Source organism: Puma concolor, chromosome D4 (genome assembly GCF_028749965.1).
Source record: "Puma concolor isolate L17-30 chromosome D4, mPumCon1.1.hap2, whole genome shotgun sequence".
In the NCBI taxonomy this organism is placed as follows: domain Eukaryota; kingdom Metazoa; phylum Chordata; class Mammalia; order Carnivora; family Felidae; genus Puma; species Puma concolor.
The window spans coordinates 45,393,444-45,415,613 of record NC_141679.1 but is presented as its reverse complement, the minus strand read 5'-3'; the positions used below and the strand labels follow the sequence as shown (position 1 = coordinate 45,415,613).

Genomic DNA, 22,170 nt, shown 5'->3' with positions numbered 1-22,170 from the left:
TACAGAATTCAAGCTGATAATTATCTATAGAGTTGAGGTTAAAGCTCATCTCTCTCGATAAACTTGTATCCCCAAGGTATGTATATTTCTAAATTGTAGCAGTGACTGTGCTAACATTCCGTACAAGAAGGCACATACAAATACTGGAAAATTAAAAAGAAAATAAGTAAGGGTTCTATTATTTTCTTCTACCCCCATGGATTATCTTACATCCATCTATATGCACATGCGTGCACATACCCACCCCCATGGAACTTTGGAGTGCTGATCCAGAAGAAAGGGATTCAGTGTGTTACCTGGAAAGCACACTGTTATTTTAATTAGGGAGATATGGGCGTGTAAAGACTTAATGCTTGCAACTATCAGCAATCTTTGTGATATAAATCATAGACTGATAATGAGAAATGTTGCGTTTTGACCTGGTGATGATCGGATGGTTTTAAATCAATACTTTTTCCCCAGTGGACTTTGGTTATTTTGGAAGTCAAAGTACCACGGAAGGAAAGGTCTTAGCAAATAAAATGGAGTCTTGATGCTGCTGCTAGGATAGTAAATCTAAGCTTCACATTTAATGGGGGAAATTCTCTAAGATGTCCAAAGATTAAAATTAATAAAACTTCTTGACATTTGTGTAAGACTATAAAGGTTCTATAGCTGTCCATCACATGCGCTATGGCTGTTTTAAAGTAAGCCATTTTTTTAAAAAAGGTCTAAAGTTAATGAGAAAATGCAGTTTAATGTCTTGACAGATGATCTCTTCAGGTGTATCTGTGCTTTACTTCATTTCAATTAATTACATCTTTTTGATACCCTGAACTCATGCTATTTAATTTACTTTAATATTTTAAGTTTTATAATCCAAAACTGAGAGTTACAACCGCATATAACATACTTTTAGGACTTTGTTCAACACTGCCCTTATATGGCGAAAGAATGCAACAATACTTTTACAATATTTCAGGCGTCTCCTGCACTGCACAGGTGGGTTATTTCACAAGGAACTGAATAGTTGTTCTGACAACAGTTTCAGGATCTTATTGTTAACTGATGAGCAATGGTGTTCTAATGTTCAGTGGTCCCCTTCAATAGTGGTTAATTATGGGGCAATTCTGCGAGGAAACTTTTTTTTTCTTTCTCTTTTGTGAGGCATTACAGCTCTAAACCCTGTCACTTGTAACTTTTTTCTTTCTCTACCCTAATCCTCAAAATACACACGAGAGAGAGAGAGAGAGAGAGAGAGAGAGAGAGAGAGAGAGAGGAGGAGGGAGGGAGAGGGAGAGAGAGAGAGAGGGAGAGAGCGAGCAGTTAAAAGATAAGTCTCTGGCTTAACAACCCAGTGGTATATTTTATGGCCAGTTGTGAAACACAACTTCTATGCACATGGTCTTCGCTCACGGAATAACAACATGCTTAGAGGGAGTGCAACTATAAATGGTCTGTTTCCAGATAATTTCTCATTCCTAAAGCTCTTAACAAGTGTGTGATTTGGGGCACACATCTGGAATATACACCATCCTGCAACAACCGGATTTTTTGGAAGATCATATGTTCTGGCCACAATAGTCAGTAGCAGCCTTCCAAGTACAACCGGTGATGATAAAAGAGTTGGGGCTCTTGTGTTTAAAAGAGAGGAAGCTAAAAGAAAATTATAGCCATTCCTAAGTGTGGAAAAGGGTCTCGTGGAAAGATTTATAGGCCCTTGTTCCCCAAGGCCATTTCGTTTCCTAATGGGATTCTGTGTTCTCACACTGGGGGTGATGGGCACAAATGATGACAGCATTTAATAATAACAGTGAAGGTGACAGTAATAAGGAAGAAGGCGGCAAATGCTCAAAACAGAGGCACCACAATATAAAGCCAATTATCTGGGCTTCCAGGATGATTTTGTCCGTAAGTGGGATATGTAACAGAAATAAGGCTTCTGGTTTGCTAACAGGAGAGAGGGCAGTTCTTAGGATCTTGCTCTTTTACCAGAAAATGACAGGCATGACAATAGCTTTTGAAAATGTAAGGGCCCCACAGGCTAAATACACCTACAATTTAACATCAAGTTCATTTCATTTGTCATAATACCTGCAAATGGAGAGGGTTTGCCAACCCTTTGGTCACAGGCTTGAGTAACTGTTAAGCAATAAAAGTTGTAGCTTCCTATTCCGGTGTCCTTTCCCCACTTTCTCTTTGTTTTCAAAGAAAGACCTGTTGACAGATTATTTAAAACATTACATCTATTTTTTTTCCGAGGGTTATGTATGGATTGTATAGAAGAGCTGAATAACAAGAGTAGATCACTTTAGAAGGTAAATAAAATAAAGGATCGTAGCGTGTCGCCTGATGTCAGTCTTCTTGGTCAGTACCAATGTCAAGAGGATCAGGGCCATTCTAAGAGAAAACTCCTTGCTGTTTTAAGCAAAACTTACTGAACTGGTGAGGGGAGTAGCCAGGATCTGTTGTAGTGTTGATTGGACAAGTGTGAGAAGCAATTGACACAGGCACATTCAGACTCAGGGATGCAGGGTTTTATCACTGGTTTGTTTTGGGTACCGATCACAAGAAGTCCCTCATGGACAGAAGGATATTCAGTGCAGCTTCAACAGTGACATAGAAAACTCTGTTCCCTGACTAGTGTTATCACAGGGTGTTCGTGTGTTCAGAACACTGCTTTAAATTAATTCTGCTTTACTCAACTGGAATTGAGTGCTAAACAATTGTGTTCATCCATCTTTTCTCAGTGTTTGATTTTTCTTCCTGCAGATTTGATAAGCTCTCAATAAATATTAGCTATTTTAATTATTAAAAAAAAATTAATTCTGCTTTTTCAAGGTGTAAGTGGAAAGAGAACTGGATTAGAAGTCAGAAAACTTGGATGCTAACCCTCCTGACTGTTACCTACTGGCTGCTTAATCTTACTGTGCTTTGGTTTCACCATCAGTAAAGTGGGGATAAAAAATATGCCCTTTTGTCTTAATCAGCTTGGGCTGCTGTAACAAAATACCACAGAGTAGGTGGCTTACATAACAGATTTCCTATGTTCTCGAGGCTGGGAAGGCCAAGTTCAAAGTGCTGCCTGATTTGGTTCCCCTGTGAGGGTTTTTTTCTTGCAGCTCCGTCTCACTGTGTCTTCACATGCTCGGCAGGAGAGCTCTTGGTGTCTCTTCTAAATAAGGGCGCTAATCCTATCATGAAAGCCCCACCCTCATGACCTCCCAAATTACCCTAATTACCTCCCAAACGCCTCATCTCCAAATACCATCCTGTGGGGGTTTAGGCCTTTAACATATGAATTTTAGCAGAACACATTCAGTCCGTAACACTTGCCTTTCTAATGGTCAAGCAAAGGAAATAATACGATAGATAGAGTGACACAAAGATATATTATCTTTCTATATAGTAAAGTTTTGTTCTTTTAGCATGTTTATTTTGAAGCGGTTATTAGTGTAAAATCAAATGAAAATAAAAGTTCTCATGTCTGCCCTTTTGATAATTCTTGCATCATTCTTGTCAGATTAACTTAATCCGTGTTATTTCACAACTTTTTAATACTTAGTTCTTTGCTTGCCTGCAAGCTTACCTTTTGACATACCTATCACAATATATTACCTATCAATGGGAATTTGGTAAGAGACTACACTCCTATGATGAACATTTCCCGTAATTGTTTAAAATGGATATGTCATTTTTCTTTAAAAATGAATTAAGTGTATATTTGAAAGCTGAGTTGGATTATCTTCAGTTTCTTATAGAAGAGAGACTAAATGAGGTAGTCTTATTTTTTTTTCAGTTATATCAAGATACAGTTGACATATAAAATTGTATTAGTTTAAGGCATATAATGTAATCATTTGATACGTGGATATATTGTGAAATGATTGCCACTGTGAGTTCAGTTAACATCCATCATAAATGAGTTAGTGTTTTAAATGATATTATATGCTGGGGCGCCGGGGTGGCTCAGTCGGTTAAGCAACCAACTTTGGCTCAGGTCATGGTCTTATGGTTTGTGTGTGGGTTCGAGCCCTGCATCGGGCTCTGTGCTTACAGCTCAGAGCCTAGAGCCTGCTTCAGATTCTATGTCTCCCTCTCTCTCTCTCTCTCTTTGCCCCTCCCCTACTTGCTCTCTGTATCTCTCTCTCTCTCAAAAATAAACATAAAAAAAAATTTAAATGGTATTATATGCTGAGGAAAAAAAGTGTCAGATGATTATTAATTTTTAGTGAAGGAAGCACTAAACTGACAAGAACCTAGTACTCTAGTCACAAAAGTTGATAGAGATATAAATAAAGTGTATTACATTTGTGATTTCTTTGTTTAGCACTCACCCTTGACACAGTCTTTCTGGATATTTGTGCAAAAAAGATCATTTTTATTGCAGGCTCTATGTTTTCTTTTACTCAGCAAGGCACAAATTTTGTGGAAAACAAGTAGCAATGTATCTAAAATCATTTCTGTTTAACTAGTTATATTCTCTCCCTTTCTGCTGAAGAAAAAAAAGGCATATATTATTCTCCCCCTTTTTTCTTTATTTTGATTGCTTTAAAGATCAAGTTGAAATTCTGTTCAGAAATACAGTGGCCTCTGAGAAAAGATGGCCTCTTCTGCCTTCTGATCACCTAAGGAGGAAGCCTTGCTCCCAGCGTAAGAAACAATGCCTGATTTACAAGCCCTCTCGCGTGACCTGCCTTGACAGGTGTTCTCTTCTGAAGCACTTAACTCGTAAGAGTTGTAAACATGTGGTTTTTCTTACTCGTCTTGAACAAAAATAATCCTCCATAGAAAATCCATTATAAAATGATTTCGCATAGCCATTTAATGTTGAAGATTCCATTGCAAATCTTGGTAGGCCCGTTGTTTTGGTAGTAAAGATAGATCTTGTTTTAGGCAAAAGAGGACTATGGGGTCTATTGTAAGTAACGGTAGCAACCGGATGTTGATGAGGTACCCTGTAACAGTAGTGGGCTAGGGATTTTGATTCCATTGCACAATTTAACATTATCACTTCCACCTGAGGTTCAGTGCCCTTGCTCTCTGAGGACCTTAATGCTGAAGCAGTAGAAATTGAGATGATTGTTTTTTATCCGAATAAAGTCAGGTTTTTATTAGATATTGGGAAAGGCTTGAGCAGGCAAGGTGAGAGAAAGATTCCCAAGTTTAACACTCAGTGAATGCTTGATGATAATGAGTGTCATAGAACTTGAGGTGCTTAAGCCCAGGCTTCGGTCCCTGTGGAACACACTGTTTAAGCTTCATGTCTAGTGTTTGAGAACTTAGGAGGTCAGTTAAGCATGTGTCCTTTGGGCCTAAACAGGAAGAGGCCGAAACTTTTTTTGGTGGGGCAGATTTTGATATTTCATTTTTTTTTCAACGTTTATTTATTTATTTATTTATTTTTGGGACAGAGAGAGACAGAGCATGAACGGGGGAGGGGCAGAGAGAGAGGGAGACACAGAATCGGAAACAGGCTCCAGGCTCTGAGCCATCAGCCCAGAGTCTGACGCGGGGCTCGAACTCACGGACCACGAGATCGTGACCTGGCTGAAGTCGGACGCTTAACCGACTGCGCCACCCAGGCGCCCCGATATTTCAAAAACAAGTATCCAATTAGTAATGGAAATAATCAGAACCTCACTGAGGTTCCCTTACACTTAGGTTTTGGCACATATACATGTAAGGAGGGGACAAGAGGAAGCAATGATCTTTTCAGTCCTTGGGGTCTGTAAAGATCTTAATCTAGCTCTCTTTATGGTGAACAGTTTTTAAAAAAAAAAAAAAAACAACCTTTCCTCATTTATAAAGTCATCCTTGATTTGTGTTTTTGGAGAGTAAATCTGATTTTATTTTCAAATAAAATACAGACTTAAAGTGAGCAACGCTTTTTTGTTGTTGCTTGTTGGATGTGATAAACTGTAAGACTGTGTCAGCCCCATCTAATAGGAGAATAGCTTTTTGAGCAGTTAACATTGAGTCGAATTCTGCTGTGGTCTGGTTAGGTAAGTTTAAGGCCCATCCACTATGACGTGATTTTTGTACAGCTTCGTAAGTGTCTTTATTGAGTGGTAACTGCATTTTTTTCAGGGTGCTTTTCTTGCAAAACACTTTGATGAGAAGGCAAGGATGCTACTTCTAGAAACATCAATCAGTTTCTATTTTATCTCATGATGCTTTTTCTCTTCCGCTTTCATAAATTTAAGATTCTTTCCAAAACGTGCGTTTGCATTTAGAAGGAAAGAAATGATTAACCTAGTATCAGTGGTGTTCTGCTTGGAATTTTCATTAATACTGTTTGTTGAGCTTTTACAATATAAATATGCCCCGACCCGCCACACCAAACCCATTGAGTCAAAATTTCCGTATGTATAGAATCCCCCCCAACTGATTCTGATGAATATCCATGGCTATGAATCTCTGGATCCTTGATCACTGGTTCTTAGAAGTCGGGTTGGTCCCCAGAACAGCAGCTGCGTCACCTGGGAACTTTTATGGAATCCAGGTTCTCATCCCTATCCCAGAATTATTGACTCAGAAACTCTGGAGTCGGACCCAGCTGTCTGTGTTTTAACAAGTCCTTCGGGTAATTCTAATGCCCATGAAAGTGGGAGACTCACGGTCTTTGATCATCCCAAGGGGTCTCCTTGGCTCCCAAACCACAAATCCCTGTTCTGGTTACAAAAAGCTCCCAGGACATTGAAATCTGCTGTCCAGCATTCAACATTGTATCCTTTTCCATTCACCTCTGTTGCTTTAAACTTTCTGTGTTCATATTTGCAGTGAATTAAGCACTATCGCCCTTAAATCCTTTGCGGATCAGGCGTGGTGTTAATGACAAACATTGAACGAAAGCCTTTTTCTCCTGTTGTATTCTGTTCTTTACTCTTGGTCGATTTTCTGCTGGTAACTGTGGAATTATTAACCTTGTTTGTGGTTAAGAAGCTAAAAGAAGGCTGCCTGCAGGTTTGGTTCTGGCCCTGGCATGATGCTTGAGGCAGATGGATCAAGTTTGGCAGGGGGTGGTTGGAGAGATGACCGCCATCCCCTCTTGCTTGCCCCATTAATGTCACTCTCAGCAAATAGCTCCGGCAGAACGGCTCCTTTGAGTCCAGTGCAACAAGACTGGTCCCGCAGGAGAGGGACCTAGAGCTCCCTCCACTCCACTTGTAAGGAAACCTCCTTTTTGGCTCCCACATGGTTTCCAGGGCTCTCAAAAGAATACCATTTGCAGACACTTTTCATGGCTGAAAAGAGCGCCCTGGAGAGGAAAAGGAGTGCTCCACGGCGCCCAGGGGAAATGTTTTGCAGCTGGGCATTGCACACGACTGCTAGCCCAACGCCCGTGTGGTGGGCAGCTCACCTTTGTGGCTCGACAGTGGACGCGCCACTCAGCAGACACGAAGAGCGCCTCACACAGGCGTTTGTGCTCGTGAACCACCTCTTGTGTGTGGGCCACAGACAGCAGCATGGAGGACATCGTGCGGCACGTCTCCGGTACCTCTTGCAGCGGTGAAGGGTTGGTGGCCGCCTGCTGCTCATTAGAGATCCTGTCTGGCTCTTTTCCTGCGGGATGAGTGGTAAACTGCTGACACCTGTTTTCCCATCCAGCCCGAGGACGTGAAGTGTGCATTTGGAAGGCCTGAAAGTGCTTCCTTGTGTCTGAGTCTGGATCTCGCTGTTGCCGGGGGGAGGAGGAGGGGGTTGGGAGTCGGTGGGGGGCAGGGAGATGAAACAGTCAGTGGTGAGAAAACCGCATTATCGACGGGACTGAGGTTCTCCTCATGGAGCGGCTTCCGTTGGTGCTCTTAGTTTGTCTTCCACGTGGCCCTGATAACTCGGGCGCCCCCTGAGCAACGTAGAAAGATAGGTCCTGTACATGGAAAGACCTCATGTTTTTCTCGGATAACATGAGTGTGTAGGTGAGGCTGTGAGCACATTAGAAAGTGGGTGGAAATAGCCCACTCTTGCAGCCAAATGTACCAACAGTAAGTTATGTTAAATTTGGCCTAAATCCGTAAAATTCGACTGTGTTGATGGTATGATCAAATTCTTTGCACTGTTCTGTCCATGCATTTGCTCTTCCCGTTTTTACCTACTGCAAAGCCTTCTAGAAAGTGGCAGATGGTGGAACAGAGGGCCTGATGCTCTGCCTTCAGTCACAGATACAGAGTGCCTGCTGTATGCAGTGCTTGATGCTAAGTATGAGGTGATAACAAGAAGCACCAGAGAGACCCCCGCACCCCTGCCTTTTCAAGTCCCCGCAGTCTGCTGGAGGGAAAAGACACATGCATCACAGGTCGCACGACACTGCAGCGTATCACAGAAGCAAACAGATGAGAGCCACGTTTTCAGTGGGTTTGGAAAAGGAAGACACCTGTGAGTTGGACAGGCCAGGGAGGGAGTGGCATTTGTCCTGGGTATTAGAGGATGAGGAGAGTCCATGGTGAAGGAGTGGGACACGTGTATGATGCTTTCTCCCTGCATCTGTAGGCTGTGGAACTAAAGGGTGCTTTTTGTTTTTAATTTTGTTTTTTTAAGTGGTGGCAACATTTCCCCATGACTCATTTGTGAGACTTGGCCAGATCTCCTTGTGAACATTACCTCTATTTGCAAACTGTGGATGAATGGGGTTAGGGTTGGGTCATGGCCTTGGACCAGAGTGAAATTAACTGGCTCATAATGTGATTGAACCAGTGACCTTGGCCTCATTACCACTATGTTTTAACCGGTCGAGTCCATCAAACATTGCAGAAAGGGCAATCAAGGTAATCTTTTAGAAGGAGATTTGGATAGCAGTAAACACGGGCGTGAAATCAAAGCCAGGTTCTTCCCTCATGTAGCACCCAGGTGTTTGTCTCATCATCCTTGAATTTGTATACTTGTTTCTGCGTCTAGTAAAAATATGGCGGACAAAACACAGAGGACAGCGTGACTCTCCTGTGTCACCGCTTTTGGCCGAATGCATTGTGTTGCCATTGTTCTTACGCAGTGCCAGACCGTTTTTGAAGAGCAGAATATTTGGGGGCAACAATGTTGTTTTTAATTTTGGATGTGTGATGCGCCCCCCCCCCCCCCCCCCCCCCGCCAAATGTATTGATTGTGGCTTTCTCTTCTTCTTTCAAGTCTGAACAGCCCAGTCCTGCCAGTTCCAGCTCCAGTTCCAGCTCCAGCTTCACACCATCCCAGACAAGGCAACAAGGTATCAGTATCTCCCAGGCAAACTGGGAGACGTTTTTCTCATAAAACATCTTAATGAGTTGATTTATGGCCTTATTTTCTACTGTTTTATTATTTGAATGATAACTTGGCTTTTATGCAGTTGTATTTATTTCCCCTAGGAATGAACTGGAGTATTGTTCTGATGTATGAGGCCGGCCTCTAGAAATTCCCCCTTTTCCAGTCCCTGCTTTCAGAGTCCCATTTTACAAAAGGATTATAGACCTAGCCCATTCCAGGGAGCTCCCCAAGGAAATACAATAGCAAAAGCTGGAGTTGAGAGGCTGCGACATAGAGAAATAGGTTTTTACTCTCCCTCCTGGATGTCTTTCATTTTATTTGTTTATTTCTTCTACAGATTAATAGACCTGTTTTCTTTGGCAAGTGTTAATTTGCTGTCTTTAAAACATATTTTCCCTCTAGTTGAACTTTAAAATAAAGAGATTTAAATGTAAAGAAATCTAACACGTTTAAACCAGAACATTAACCAAATGTGTATTTTACACATTTCCGTGTGTGGAAATCTTCAAATAAGGTCTCCTTTTTTTTTTTTTAAACATGAAACGTGAGATCGTATCAAGGAATAATTTGGTTTTGAGCATCATGTTGCACTTTCCCTTTCTCATTGACCATACTCAATTCCTGATGGTCTTCTGTGTTTTGAAAAGGATTAAACTGTTGTATGTATTTGGGCTAAGGCTAAGCTTCCAGGAAAAAAAAAAAAGACACTGACCATTTTGGCTATTCAAATTTCTTGTTACGCTCACTTCCAAAGATATAAGCCCACTACAAAAGCAGAGACATTTGGGTTTTGCAGAGTGTGAGATTGCGAAGAATCAACGCTTATTTTAGAACTGACTTAGTGATAGCTGAGATATTTATGTCATAGATTAGACTTTAGGACTCGCCTAATCCAGAATAAAAATGCCTCTCTCACTTTCTTGATTGCCTCCACAGTGTCTTCTTTAACATTAAAGAGAGTGGTCTTGTTTTCATCACATTTAGAGCAGTCAAATGAAAATAAGCCATGCTGAATCTGAATTTTTTTTTCCTTTTTTTTTTCCCCCCCAGTTATGTCCTGTTCTAGAATAAAACTAGTTATGGCTTTCTCTCTCTCTCTCTCTCTCTCTCTCTCTCTGTCCCATCTTATGCTGGATACTCTCTTGAATTTTCTGGGCATCTGATTTATTGCATGGTTTTATTTATGTAAATATATGCTGGTATTTTGCCAGGAATTTCTTAAGCAAAATAAAAATTGGCTGCACAACATTGTTGCTTGCCCAAGACCTGGTGTCCAAGATCAATATGAAGATCAGAGATAGGACCTTACACCATGGAATTGAAATACTTTATAATCTGAACTTGACTGAAATGCTTGCTTGACCTGAAATTGACCTTGAAATAAAAGGAACAGCTAAACCTTAATAGATCAAAAACTACCACACAAAGGCTGCATTGCCAAGAACAAGTTACAACCATGGTGATTTATTAGCCTCAACTTTTCAATACATGGATTAACCTAACAAAACATTCAATTTACTAATAGACCTTTCTGTTCCTTTTTAGATGTAATTTTTCTTAGAGAAAAAAATACACAGTAACACATTCCTAGGAAATAGAGATTTTCCGATGAACATCCTGGGGCATCTGTTCTGAAAACAATAGTGTTTTGGTTAGATATGACATTCCCGAAACTACCAAATTTGTTTTGTAAATTGTATAAGTATATATAATAATGGGTTTGTTTGTTTTTCTGTGACCAGTGTTCAGTGCTGGTGAGCAGTCCTGTGTGTCTAATATGACTAAGTGTGCTTGAAGTCACGTGATTGATTGTGTTTACTGTCATTCCTCAGGTCCTTTAAGGTCAATAATGAAAGATCTACATTCGGATGACAATGAGGAGGAATCAGATGAGGCAGAGGATAATGACAATGACTCCGAGATGGAGAGACCTGTAAATAGAGGAGGCAGCCGAAGCCGCAGGTGAGTGACTTCCCAGGGGGTGCAGCTCCCTGCGGTGGAAGCCTGCCCGTTCCCTAGCCTTCCCAGTGGAACCACAGCAAAGGTGTGAAACACCAAACCCCGTGCCTGCGGTAACTGGTCACATTCGTGTCCGTTGGGTCCCCTTGGCGTGCTTATATTCACCTTTACAGGGAACTCTGTATCCCTTTTCTCAGGGAGCAGAGGTTTTTCCTCTAAACATTCTATGGGGAAAACATCCTATTAGGAGTCCTTGTTCTTGAAAGCATACGTCAAGGTAGCAGGACTGACAGCTGAAGTCAACTCCGTTCTCATTTGAAGAATGTGCATAGTAGATCCGTTGCTATAGTCTCAGAATTTAAGGAAACATGTTTGCTGTTTGTAGCTGGAAATATGTAATTGGCTCCAGTGAATTATGTGTGTGACCTAATTAAAACTAGGATCACCTGTGTGTGTTTTCCAGAAAATAAATTCCTTTTAAGTGTGCTGACAATTAGGTTCCTTAAGTAGCTTTAATGCTGTGAGGCATAATTCCACATTAGAAGATGGTAATTCATGTCACTTATAATTAATAGTCAACTTGAAATTGCCTTGAGGGTTTTATTTCTTTATCACGAGGAAAACAAATAGGCATGCTTACTTTAATGTGTTTGAGTAGAAAAAATATGAATCTACTTGAACTTAAAATCCAATTACATTTATAATACTTCGCATTAAATCTTTTCCCATTACCCATTACTGTGTAAAAGGCCCTAAAATTCCTTAAAAGAATACCATCTTAACCCAAACTGGACAGATCATGTGTTTCCTAATTGGTATTTCCTCAGCATCCTTGGAGAAGGGCTCCTTGGAGTATATGCCCTCTCAGACCTCTCGGTGATTCTTCCGTGTGGCCACTCAGTACTTACCCTCAATACCTCTTCCTCTACCTTGTCCCCCAAACGCATCGATCTATGTTTTTTTTGAATAGGAGAAAATAAGGAGCCTTATGGCCTTGGCTTTGTAACATTTCCCTTTAGAATTTTTTACTCTGCCAAGAAGTAAACTAAAGGGTAGGACAGAAAGACCTAAAAAAGGACCAGAATGTGGCCGTGAGCATATTTTATAACAGCCCCAAACCCTGACTGCTCTCACATTTACCTGATGAAAAACACGTGACCTATTGAGCCCATTTCCAGTTATTGTGATTTAGAAAATCTAGATGTTCCGTGACTGTGGAGGCTCACCCCCTTGGTACTCCTTCCCCTGAGTCCGTGCAGGTCAAATCCCACACGCTTGCATGTTGTCTGATGCCATGCACGTTGTTAGAGATCCGCGTCTTTCCCCCGCCTGCCATGTGCTGTTAGCACAGCAGCGCCTGGGTAACATTTGGTCTTCCCTGCACTTGTAAAGTCCCCACTGTTTAATCAGCTTAAATACTCAGCCTTACCACTTCAGTCAAGAAGCATTTTAAAGCAGCGCTTCAACTGAACACTTCATTAATGTAATTTAGTTAAGAAAAACAAGTTCCATCAGTTTTTGCTAAAAGGATGTCCCAGTGTATCCTTTTCATTTCCTATCTTGTATCTCGTCTATCTGAATATATTACAGGGCTGGAATGTGATTGCCTATTCAGAGCAAAAGAAAAACTGTCCTGATTTCTAGAGCATTTTCTGTCTCTGAAAAGAATATTATATTAGGTGACTGTATAGCCCAGGAGAGGGAGCAGACTCTGAAGGGCATTTCAGAAAGAGGGTATACATACACCAGTGTAGAATAAAGAAATATCTCGTACTCTGGCTGGAAGAAAATTCTATTTTGTTCTGAAAAGAGAAAAACAGGGGAGGGGTTGAATTTTTGTCATCTTTGGTTGTTGAAAGATATTAGGGTTCTTTAAACAGGCATCCCAAACACACTGTCTTTTCGTCTTGCTGAAGTAGATTTCCAGTGAATTGTTGTATCAGTGTTCAAAACCAGGGCCAGCCTTGAATCACCGCACGGTAGAAATAGTTGGCGTGGGTCTAGCACGTTGGGCTTCACACAGCCCATCCTCGATGTCCCCCTGAGCTGTCAGTCACACAGGGCTGTTGTGTGACTGACACATATTCTCCTTCGCCACTGTTTCTACTCCCGCAGCCTATACTTTCGCTGTATTGGTGAAGTGTTCACCTGTCTCAGAGAGGTGGCGGGGGAGGGGAGGGGTTCGGAAGGAAAGATAGTAACCTACAAACGGATTTGGCTGACCTTCTGCAGGCTTGGGTAACATGCTCGATGGTAGTAGATGGGTGGAGTTGGAGCAGGGAGATCAACGGGGCCCGTAAAATATAGTGGCTGAACAGCAGCCTTGGGCTCTATTGCCTGGGTCTGAATCCCAGGGCCACCACTTTTACCTCTTGCCCCTCGGCGGGTGACCTAGTCTAAGTCTGTTTCCTCATCTGTCGAAATGAGGGTCATTAAAATGAGAAATAGCCAGCAAAACACTCAACACGGTTCCAAATACAAAGGAAGCGCCAGTATGTGTTAGCAGTTGTATGAGTTACAACAAGTTTTCAATGATTTAGCGTTTGGATTCCTTGCTTTCTGCGCCTGTTTCCATAGATGTGTTAAGAACTGTCTGTACTGATGCATGTGACTTGTTTCTTTTCAGAGTTAGCTTAAGTGATGGTAGCGACAGTGAAAGCAGTTCGGCTTCTTCACCCCTACATCACGAACCCCCGCCACCCTTATTAAAAACCAACAACAACCAGGTAAATTGCTGGGTTTGCGTTCTTCAAGACTCTGCAAAATTAGGTGTGATCATTTTTACAAAGTACACAAAACTTTATTTTTATTTTTTAATGCTTATTTATTATTTTTGAGAGACAGAGCAGGGGAGGGGCAGAGAGAGAGGGAGACACAAAATCAGAAGCAGGCTCCAGGCTGTCAGCACAGAGCCCGACGCGGGGCTCGAACCCACAAACTGTGAGATCATGACCTGAGCCAAAGTCAGATGTTTAACTGATTAAGCCACCCATGTGCCCCAAAGCACAGAAAAGGTTTTAGCCCTTAATTAAAAAACAAAAACAAAACAAACCCTCCCTCTTGATATCAAATAAATGGGAATCTACAACCCTAGGAATAAACACACAGTTGGGGTAAAAGAGAACTTCTGTTGTCATGAAAAGTGTATTCCCTCGGATGGGTTAATTACACGGGATGCTGGTAGGGATGGTGACAGAAAGTGCTGCTCCTGATTTCTGTATGTTCTTCCCCCTCCTCAGCAGTAAGTAGGCTAATTTAATGAATTAGAAAGACTATACCTGTTGAAGCTAGTTTAAAACCTGGTTCTTTGTTTTACTAATTGACAGTAATTTACAACTTTAAATCTTTCATCCTCTGTTTCCTCATCTGTAAATGGCGATGTTACTACCTGCCTTGCTGGCTTCTGAGGAGGATGATAAATAATATATTTGTGAAGAACAAGAGGTCATGCTCAGACCTACTTGGCACTTTAGGTGATGGGAGTAGATTTTATTAGTATAGGTGCTGTGTCTCTGTGTGCTCCTCCAGGAAAGATCATCCTTTGGGATTATAAGAAATCGTTAATAAAATGCAGAGTAAATAATGGTCATTATCATTGTCCTAACTTGAGCAAAAGGAAGACATTAATTTAATAGTCAACTCAGAATATAGTTATTTGGATAAGGTCTAGGCAAAACTTTGAAAGTTCTGATGAAGAGCTTTTGTCAAACAAATGATTAAGACTGGGATATTTTAAATACTAAAACTAATTTCAAGGAGCATGAATATTGTAAAAGCCTCATAGTGCATTGAGTTGATACACTCATTTATGTAAGCTATTCTTATCTGTTTGTCTAGGCAGATTCCCCGTGACCTCTAGAATAATTGCCTAATCCAAGTTATCATATGAATATTATGAACTTGAAAATAAAAGAACTGTGCTTTTCAGAGATTATTCTTTTTCACAGGTGTCCTACAATTTTAAACGGTCTTGTCCTTGAACTTGCGATCGTTGCTTTACGGGGAAAATGGCAATTCTTTAGCTGACGATGTTTTCTTTAAATTTTGCATAAAGCATAAGATCTCGTAAAAATTAAAATACCTCATTTATAAAGTTTGCCCGCAACTTAAAGCCTCCATTGTGGAGTGGGGATAATATCAGTGTTGCCTGCCTCACCAGTTAACATTCAACTGCAGTTTCTTTGTGGCCTACATGTGAATGCCAGCCCAGCCTCATTGTGTTACAGACTGGCTCTTCAAGGGGTTAGTACATTCTTCCTCCCTACCCTACCTCCCCGCACCCATGTGCCCCCCACCTCCAGTGCCCGCCATGCCCCCACCACACATCAAGCACTTCAGGGACAAGTGAAGACTAAAGCACATAACCATCATCACCAATCAGTTGGGAAGAGCCCTAGGCTGGCTAACTAGATAACTTGGGTTTCTTTTGTAAATTTGTGCTTCAGTATAAGCTGGCAAAAGAATAGAATTTGGACTTTGACTATATTTGCATATTGAATTTAAACCTATGGAGCCCTGATTTCCGCTTCCAGTGGTGTGTGTGTGTGTGTGTGTGTGTGTGTGTGTGTATTAGAACCAGGGTCCCTCATGAGCAGCCAGAGTGGCACTGTCGGGAGTTAGGGGCATTAGGTATGTCCCTCCTGAAGCCCCCCATCTTGCCTTTAGAACTGCCCTTGAACACTCCCTGGATGGGCAGTCTTGAGTTGACTTGGCTCAAGTCTGGGCTTCAGGGAAAGGTTTGGATTCTTTGTCAGACTTTTTTTTTTTTTTTTTTTTTTTAAACCTGTCTAGCAAAACGAGACTGAAAAATGAATAGTATCATCTATCTGGTGAGGGTAAAAATTACTTTATCCAATTAGATAGCATACCACTGGTTCCTTGGCATATGTTTATTCGATAAATGTAGCTTCACACATGTGAATCATCAATCTGTCAGGAATACTCAGTTATATGTCACTTCCTCCATGCACCTATAAGCATAATAAGAAAGTCCATATGCTTTCACTTTGAGCTAGTCTAGGGTAAGAAATACACGTACCACAAGAGCTCTAATCTCTTTAGAGCATTCTTGGAACTGAGAGAACAAGAAAAGGTTTTTAAAACTTCGTTTAGTATTGATTTCTTAACCCCTCAAATCACCTGCATTGGTTCAGGTTTGGTGTTATCCCTTTGAAGTCCGTGTTGTAGGACTTCTTAAAAAATTGCTAATCTTATTCTCCATGCTGATGAAGTGAAATAGTAAGAATTTCTTAAAAATATAAAAGTCCCCTAAATTTCACCCTCGGATGTGTTTTCAGTCTTCATTTGAAAGTATGCATGAGAATTTGAAGCTTCCCATCAAATAAAATCGATGAAAACAGACCTTCCATTTCACGGTTAGGCCTTCTTAGTGTGAATTTCCCTCGTTGCTGTGTGTCTTCACATTTCTATAAATTACCAGGCAAAGCCGAGTTTGCCTTACCCGTTCTCAGTTCTTCCAGGGACTAGGGAAAAGGGAAAGTGCTAATTGAGTCAAACATTTTCTAACTATTGAAAAAAAGTGAACAGAGAGCCACATGTCAACAAAGCAAGTAATTAACCTGAGTATTGTTACGAGCTGCTAGCGATCATTAACATGAAAGACCGATCAGAAGAGGATCCATCTGCTGAATAATTGAGTTGTCAGTCCTCACAAAGGGATGCAGAAAAAATAATAATCTTGAAAGTCTGATTCTCAAGCCATATCCTCAGATTAAGGATCTTCGCTCGGTTTTCTGGGACCACCATGTGTAGAAACGGTGCTTCTTGGCGGTCTGGGTGGCAGTTTCCTTCAGTAAAGCCTCGTCGGCAATAATAGTGAGTGCTGTGCCATTTTAACCAGAGGTGTTTTGTTTTGTTTAACTACAAACCTCCCATATGTGTGAGTTTCAAACAAAATCAAAATTCCAGATCCTTTTTGGCTGAAAGCATGGAGGAGAAGGGGGTGGGGAAGAGGGGCCTTGAGGGAAGGAAGTGCTCCATTGGACCCAAGTTAATATTCAGAATATCATAAATTACCTATCCGCCTGCAAGGCATGTTGAAAGAAATTAAAGAGTCTATCTAGTTAAACTGGTTTGAAATAAGCCCATGGAAGACAAGGTGCTGTGTACTTTTATATTCTGGAGTCGTTTCCTTAAAGATAAGAAATGATCATAAATAAAACAATTGTCTTCAGCTTGGCTCAGCTCTCTGAGAATGAGGTTTTGACAAAGCTGTTTATTTTGGAGCAGGGAGAGATCAAAGAAGGAAGATGAACTGAGCCCTCTCCGGGCAGCCACTCAGTAACTTGAGGCGGATCACTGACACCCGGAGCTTTTGTTCCTGCCACTGAAGCTTCAGAAGAAAGAAACTAGGATCTCAATGTAGTTTGGCCTTCTGTGCTGTCGCACTTACGGAATGTGTAGGGTGGGACTCAAGTGCCCTGAATGTTCTGTTTTCTGCTCTGCAGAGAAGGTGGTAGAACTCTCTAAACCTAGTGAGCAAAGTTGCATTACAAATACAGAGCCCTTAGTCACTTTGACCCCGGGAGTGCAGTGACTGACTTGGCCCCCCCTACCTACCCTCCGAGTGGGACAAGATAGGAACACAATTCAGTTTTCTAGTGCATTAGGCAAGCACGCAGGCACTGTTTTTCTCTCTGGCCTGAAATCTCAGCAGATTGTCTCTGCTTTGCCCCACCGTGTGGTCTGAGTTGGCGAGGAGTGCCATCTACTGACCTACTTACTCCTAGGTCTCAGAGCTCTGAGTTTCCCTGGAGGTCTCATTTCCAGCAACAATAGAGAGAAGGAAATTCTGAATGTAGCGGAGTGTTGGGTTTCCTGTACAGTGCAGCATGTGAAAAACGATTGCCTTGCCCCACTGATTAAGTAATTTCCTTGTGTTGCCCAAAGCATTGTATTTGAAGTGAGTGAGCCTGGTCAGATTGGTCATCTGGTTATCTTAATGTTAAAAGTGAAGAAATGAAGGCAATTCTCAGGAAAGGCTCTGTTAGAAGCTCACTTCTTACGTGTGCATCATTCTAAATTCAAAGGAAAAGATATCCTTTTGAAAGCATTTGGTCTTTTCCAGAATGTCATGGTCCTATCCTCAACAGGTAAAATGTTTATTGGTAGTATAAAATTTTACAGCTGAATGGGAACCTGGACATTTTCTTGTTCATCTCTTCGATTTCGTCTCATTTTTTTGAGGTCCGAAATGTTAAATAATAGGGCTATGGACCTGAACTTGAGTTTCTGAGCCCAATCAGTGCTCTTTCCCCCACAAATTAAAAGTGAACTCATTTTAAAAATCATTTTTGTATTATGGAATATGGTAGATTTTTGAATAGAACTATGAGTGTGTGTGTTACAGCAGAGAATGGATAAGGAGCGATGGGAATATGAGACATCTATTTATTCATTACTTATTTACTTTTAAATGTTTGTTTGTTTTAAGAGAGAGTGCACGGGAGGGGCAGAGAGAGGGAGAGAGAATCCCAAGCGGGCTCCATCCACACTGTCAGTACAGAGCCCAGTGTGGGGCTCGAACCCAAGAACGATGAGATCATGACCTGAGCTAAAATCAAGAGTTGGATGCTTAACCTAATGAGGCATGCAGGCACCCCAGGAATATGAGACTTCTTAAATATATCCTTTATTTGGCATTTTCCTCCATAATATTAGCTTCTGAGATTATAACTCACTTGGTAATGAGGTTATCATGAAAAAGACAAATTACTTTGCTTTTTCTGTTTATGTACATTTGTAAACACTCATCAATAAATTCAGTGGATCTCAGCAATTTGAAACGAGGCCCATTTAAAAATATTTCCCTCATAATCCTCAATTTCGAAGACTCCAATAAATCAGCTGCATTTATTAAATAATAATTTGTTTCTCCTTTTTATTAATTAGAAACCTAGCTCCCCACGGAAGCATCTAAACAGCATGCCAAACTACTGTTCGTATCCTACGTTGTAATTGGTTCCTATAAAATGACAGGCGCTTGCTATCTTATCACGGGTAGACACATCATTTCTTGAGCCATGGAAGATAGCCCTGGCTCTTGATTTCTTGAGTTGGAGGATGCCAGGTTGGGAGCAACCAGTATAACTGATGGCCGTCTTCATTTTCACAGCTGCATCAATTTAGTGGATATGAGTAATTTTTAGAATCCGAAGGACAGGTACTAAAAAGGGGCATTTGAGTGTTTGTTTTATCATCCCTAGCATACTGAGCACTGGTAGTCATGCTGAAACAGCAGAATGAATAAGAGAAAAAAATCTTGCCGGAGGGGACTATAATCTCGTATAACTCAGCTGCTGTGCATATGTGTGAGAGTGTTGTCACAAAAAAGCAGCAGCCTGGGAAGCTTAGATCAATTTCCTTATCGTCAACTTCTTTTTTTAAAGTCTTTTGGCCTGACTCAGCATTTCAGATATAAGTCCGTTATTTTCCAAGAAAGAGTAAGATTAGATGAGACGAAAGAAAATGTGTAGAGGAGACTTGCTGTTTGGAAAGTGATCTTATTGTAGGACATTTCATTCGTAAGTGCCTTTGTTTAGGTGGCAGGTCAGCTACGAAGTGCTTGAAATCAAGTTTAACAGCATTCTCTTTGATCCCTAGATTCTTGAAGTGAAAAGTCCAATAAAGCAAAGCAAATCAGATAAGCAAATAAAGAACGGGGAATGTGACAAGGTAGGTTTCCAGGGCGTTCTATGAGTGCTGCAGCACTGACGTGTCTTCCATTTCCTTGTGTTTCCCTCAAACATCCTTGGTGGTTCCCCTTTCATTTCTGCATCGGAAGTGCCCGGCACCACCCCCACCCCCCTCACCAAATGATGAGCACTTTTCCTCGGTGCTTTGTAGTTGATTTTCCAAGTCTTGCTTAGATCTTCAGCGTTAAGCTGGGCCCATATGCTACCATTTGCCACGATGCCTGTATTGCCAAGGGATTTGGGGCACACTGAATTGGGAGGTAAGAAAATCATGGTGGAGGTAGAGGGTTGAGGAGTCTCAGCCACAAGGGAGCAGGACGCCCGAGCTTCGTGTAATGTGCTTTCCAAGTGTGCATCGTGCATTTGACATCTGACTTCCAGACCTGTTGCGGGCAGGGTGATAACACGTTCTGCAGGATCAGGCTAGGCCTGACTAAAGCTTCACCAACCTTTCCTTTGCCTTTGCTGCAAACGACGCTAGAAAAACCCATGCAGTTATGCTAACAAAGATTCATGAGTCTGAGCATATGGAAAGAGAGGTACGCTTCTGTCCTTGCAAGGGAGCTTTTGACAAACCAGATGCTGATATGGATAGTGATCTCTAGTTTTCATAAGACATCCTCTTCTGTCACTTCCTATTTACTGGCGATGTTAGGTATGACCGGGAAAGCTTTTTTTTTTTTAATAGTTTGTCCTGATGTAATTGGTAATGTGCATTTATACTCCCATGTTCAAATTTAGACTTTTTTTTAGTTGAATCTTAGTTAAAAATCTTCTGAGATGGAAGAATTAAAAAAAAAAAAAAGTGATAGCCTGTGATAATATGTTTAAATTCACAATTTAGGATTGAGTACCCTTTCTCTCTGTGGAGGGTGTTACCAGGAGAGGGTGAGTCTGCTCCTTTGAATCTTGTTGAGAGCACATAAGTGCAAGAATTGCCCCTCGTAGAAAAGCTGGCTTTATACGAGTTGGCCAGGAGAGACTTGGTCTGCAAAGGCCTTGGGTACCGAGTCCACACAGCCCTGGGAAGGGTGGTAGAACGGGGAACCTCCACCTGCTGCTTGTATGTTCCTGTTCATTTCTTGTTTTGTTTGTGGATCGCTTCCTAAAGTGCTTGTTCTTTTGGGGGATACTCTTCTCTTTCAGGCCTACCTAGATGAACTGGTCGAGCTCCACAGAAGGTTAATGACGCTGAGGGAAAGACACATTCTGCAGCAGGTGAGAACTGCTTTTTAGCACGACCCTTTCTAGAAGCCTCAAGGCCTACTCTGTATCATAACACCTGGAGGTCACACCAACCCTACGCTGTCAGCAGAAGTCTTTGGGGGGAGGGGGGCTCGTGGCCCAGGTTACCTCAAAGTCCGCTCTGCAGCTCCCGCCCCTCCCCCGGTGTTGCAGATGATGAAAACTGGGCCCTCGTGGAGGTGACGGTGCCAGATTGTACCCGTGCCTCAGCCGGCTGACTGACGCTGTCATGTGGGCTGAAGGAGGGGATAATGGAAGTGCAGAAGCCTTTGGGGCCAGGCTTCTAGTTTCATGAGAAAACAGTGATAAGAACGTCAGTCAAATGGGGTAAACATTTGCGATTTCAATTTAGTAACCTTTTGCCAGTGCTCTTCTGAGGGAAATAAATATTTTCCTCGTTTCTCTTATCTTCTACAACATACATCTGTTATTATGAACTCAACTGTGAAATTCTTGTGGAGTGGGGAAACTTCTATTCGTACAATTTGATGTTTTGAGAAGATAAGGGTGCTTTTTAATTTTACTGTAGTTACAGTACATGTGTCCGTTGCGTTAACAGTGGCTATCGATAAAATAACTTAGTTCTTTAACACCCAAAGAGAAGGTTGCGTTCTGAATTCCAGGGTGGGTTTGTAGACTATTTCACTGTTTGAAATTTTGTTTTATTACTACTTTCAAATGACTTGAAGGAGTACTTAATCTACCCCAGCTGCGTGTGGGTTATCTTTTTTTAATGTTTAATGGCTGATGGTCACATTTATATTCTGTGTACATTTTTTGCTGAAATCTATAAATACATACTCTCGAACCTGCCAAGTTCCCTGATTTGTCTGATACGCTTTTTAAGCCTTCTAGAGTTTCAGATTTGAACACAAGGTTACAGACCTACAGTTCCTAACTGGGACGAGTTGGATTTCTTGTGTTTCTCTGTAAGCGAGTGCGGGGAGGGGAGTGGTTTACCCTAAGAATTACTCCAGTCCTCTGCTGGTGTCTTTCTTCAACATTCTTTTGTCGAAATGAAAATTGTTCAGCT

At 41.4% G+C, this 22,170-nt stretch overlaps 1 protein-coding gene across 2 annotated transcripts in view; it reads left to right on the top strand.

The window, feature by feature from the left end:
- Positions 1-22,170, top strand: part of MLLT3 (MLLT3 super elongation complex subunit) — a 288,616-nt gene that overhangs the window by 258,011 nt on the left and 8,435 nt on the right. For both annotated transcript variants that reach the window (XM_086685391.1, XM_086685392.1), the window contains exons 6-10: positions 9,106-9,181; positions 11,052-11,181; positions 13,805-13,904; positions 19,801-19,872; positions 21,039-21,110. In XM_086685391.1, the coding sequence (XP_086541517.1) occupies positions 9,106-9,181; positions 11,052-11,181; positions 13,805-13,904; positions 19,801-19,872; positions 21,039-21,110 (450 nt within the window). The remainder of the gene's footprint in view (positions 1-9,105; positions 9,182-11,051; positions 11,182-13,804; positions 13,905-19,800; positions 19,873-21,038; positions 21,111-22,170) is intronic.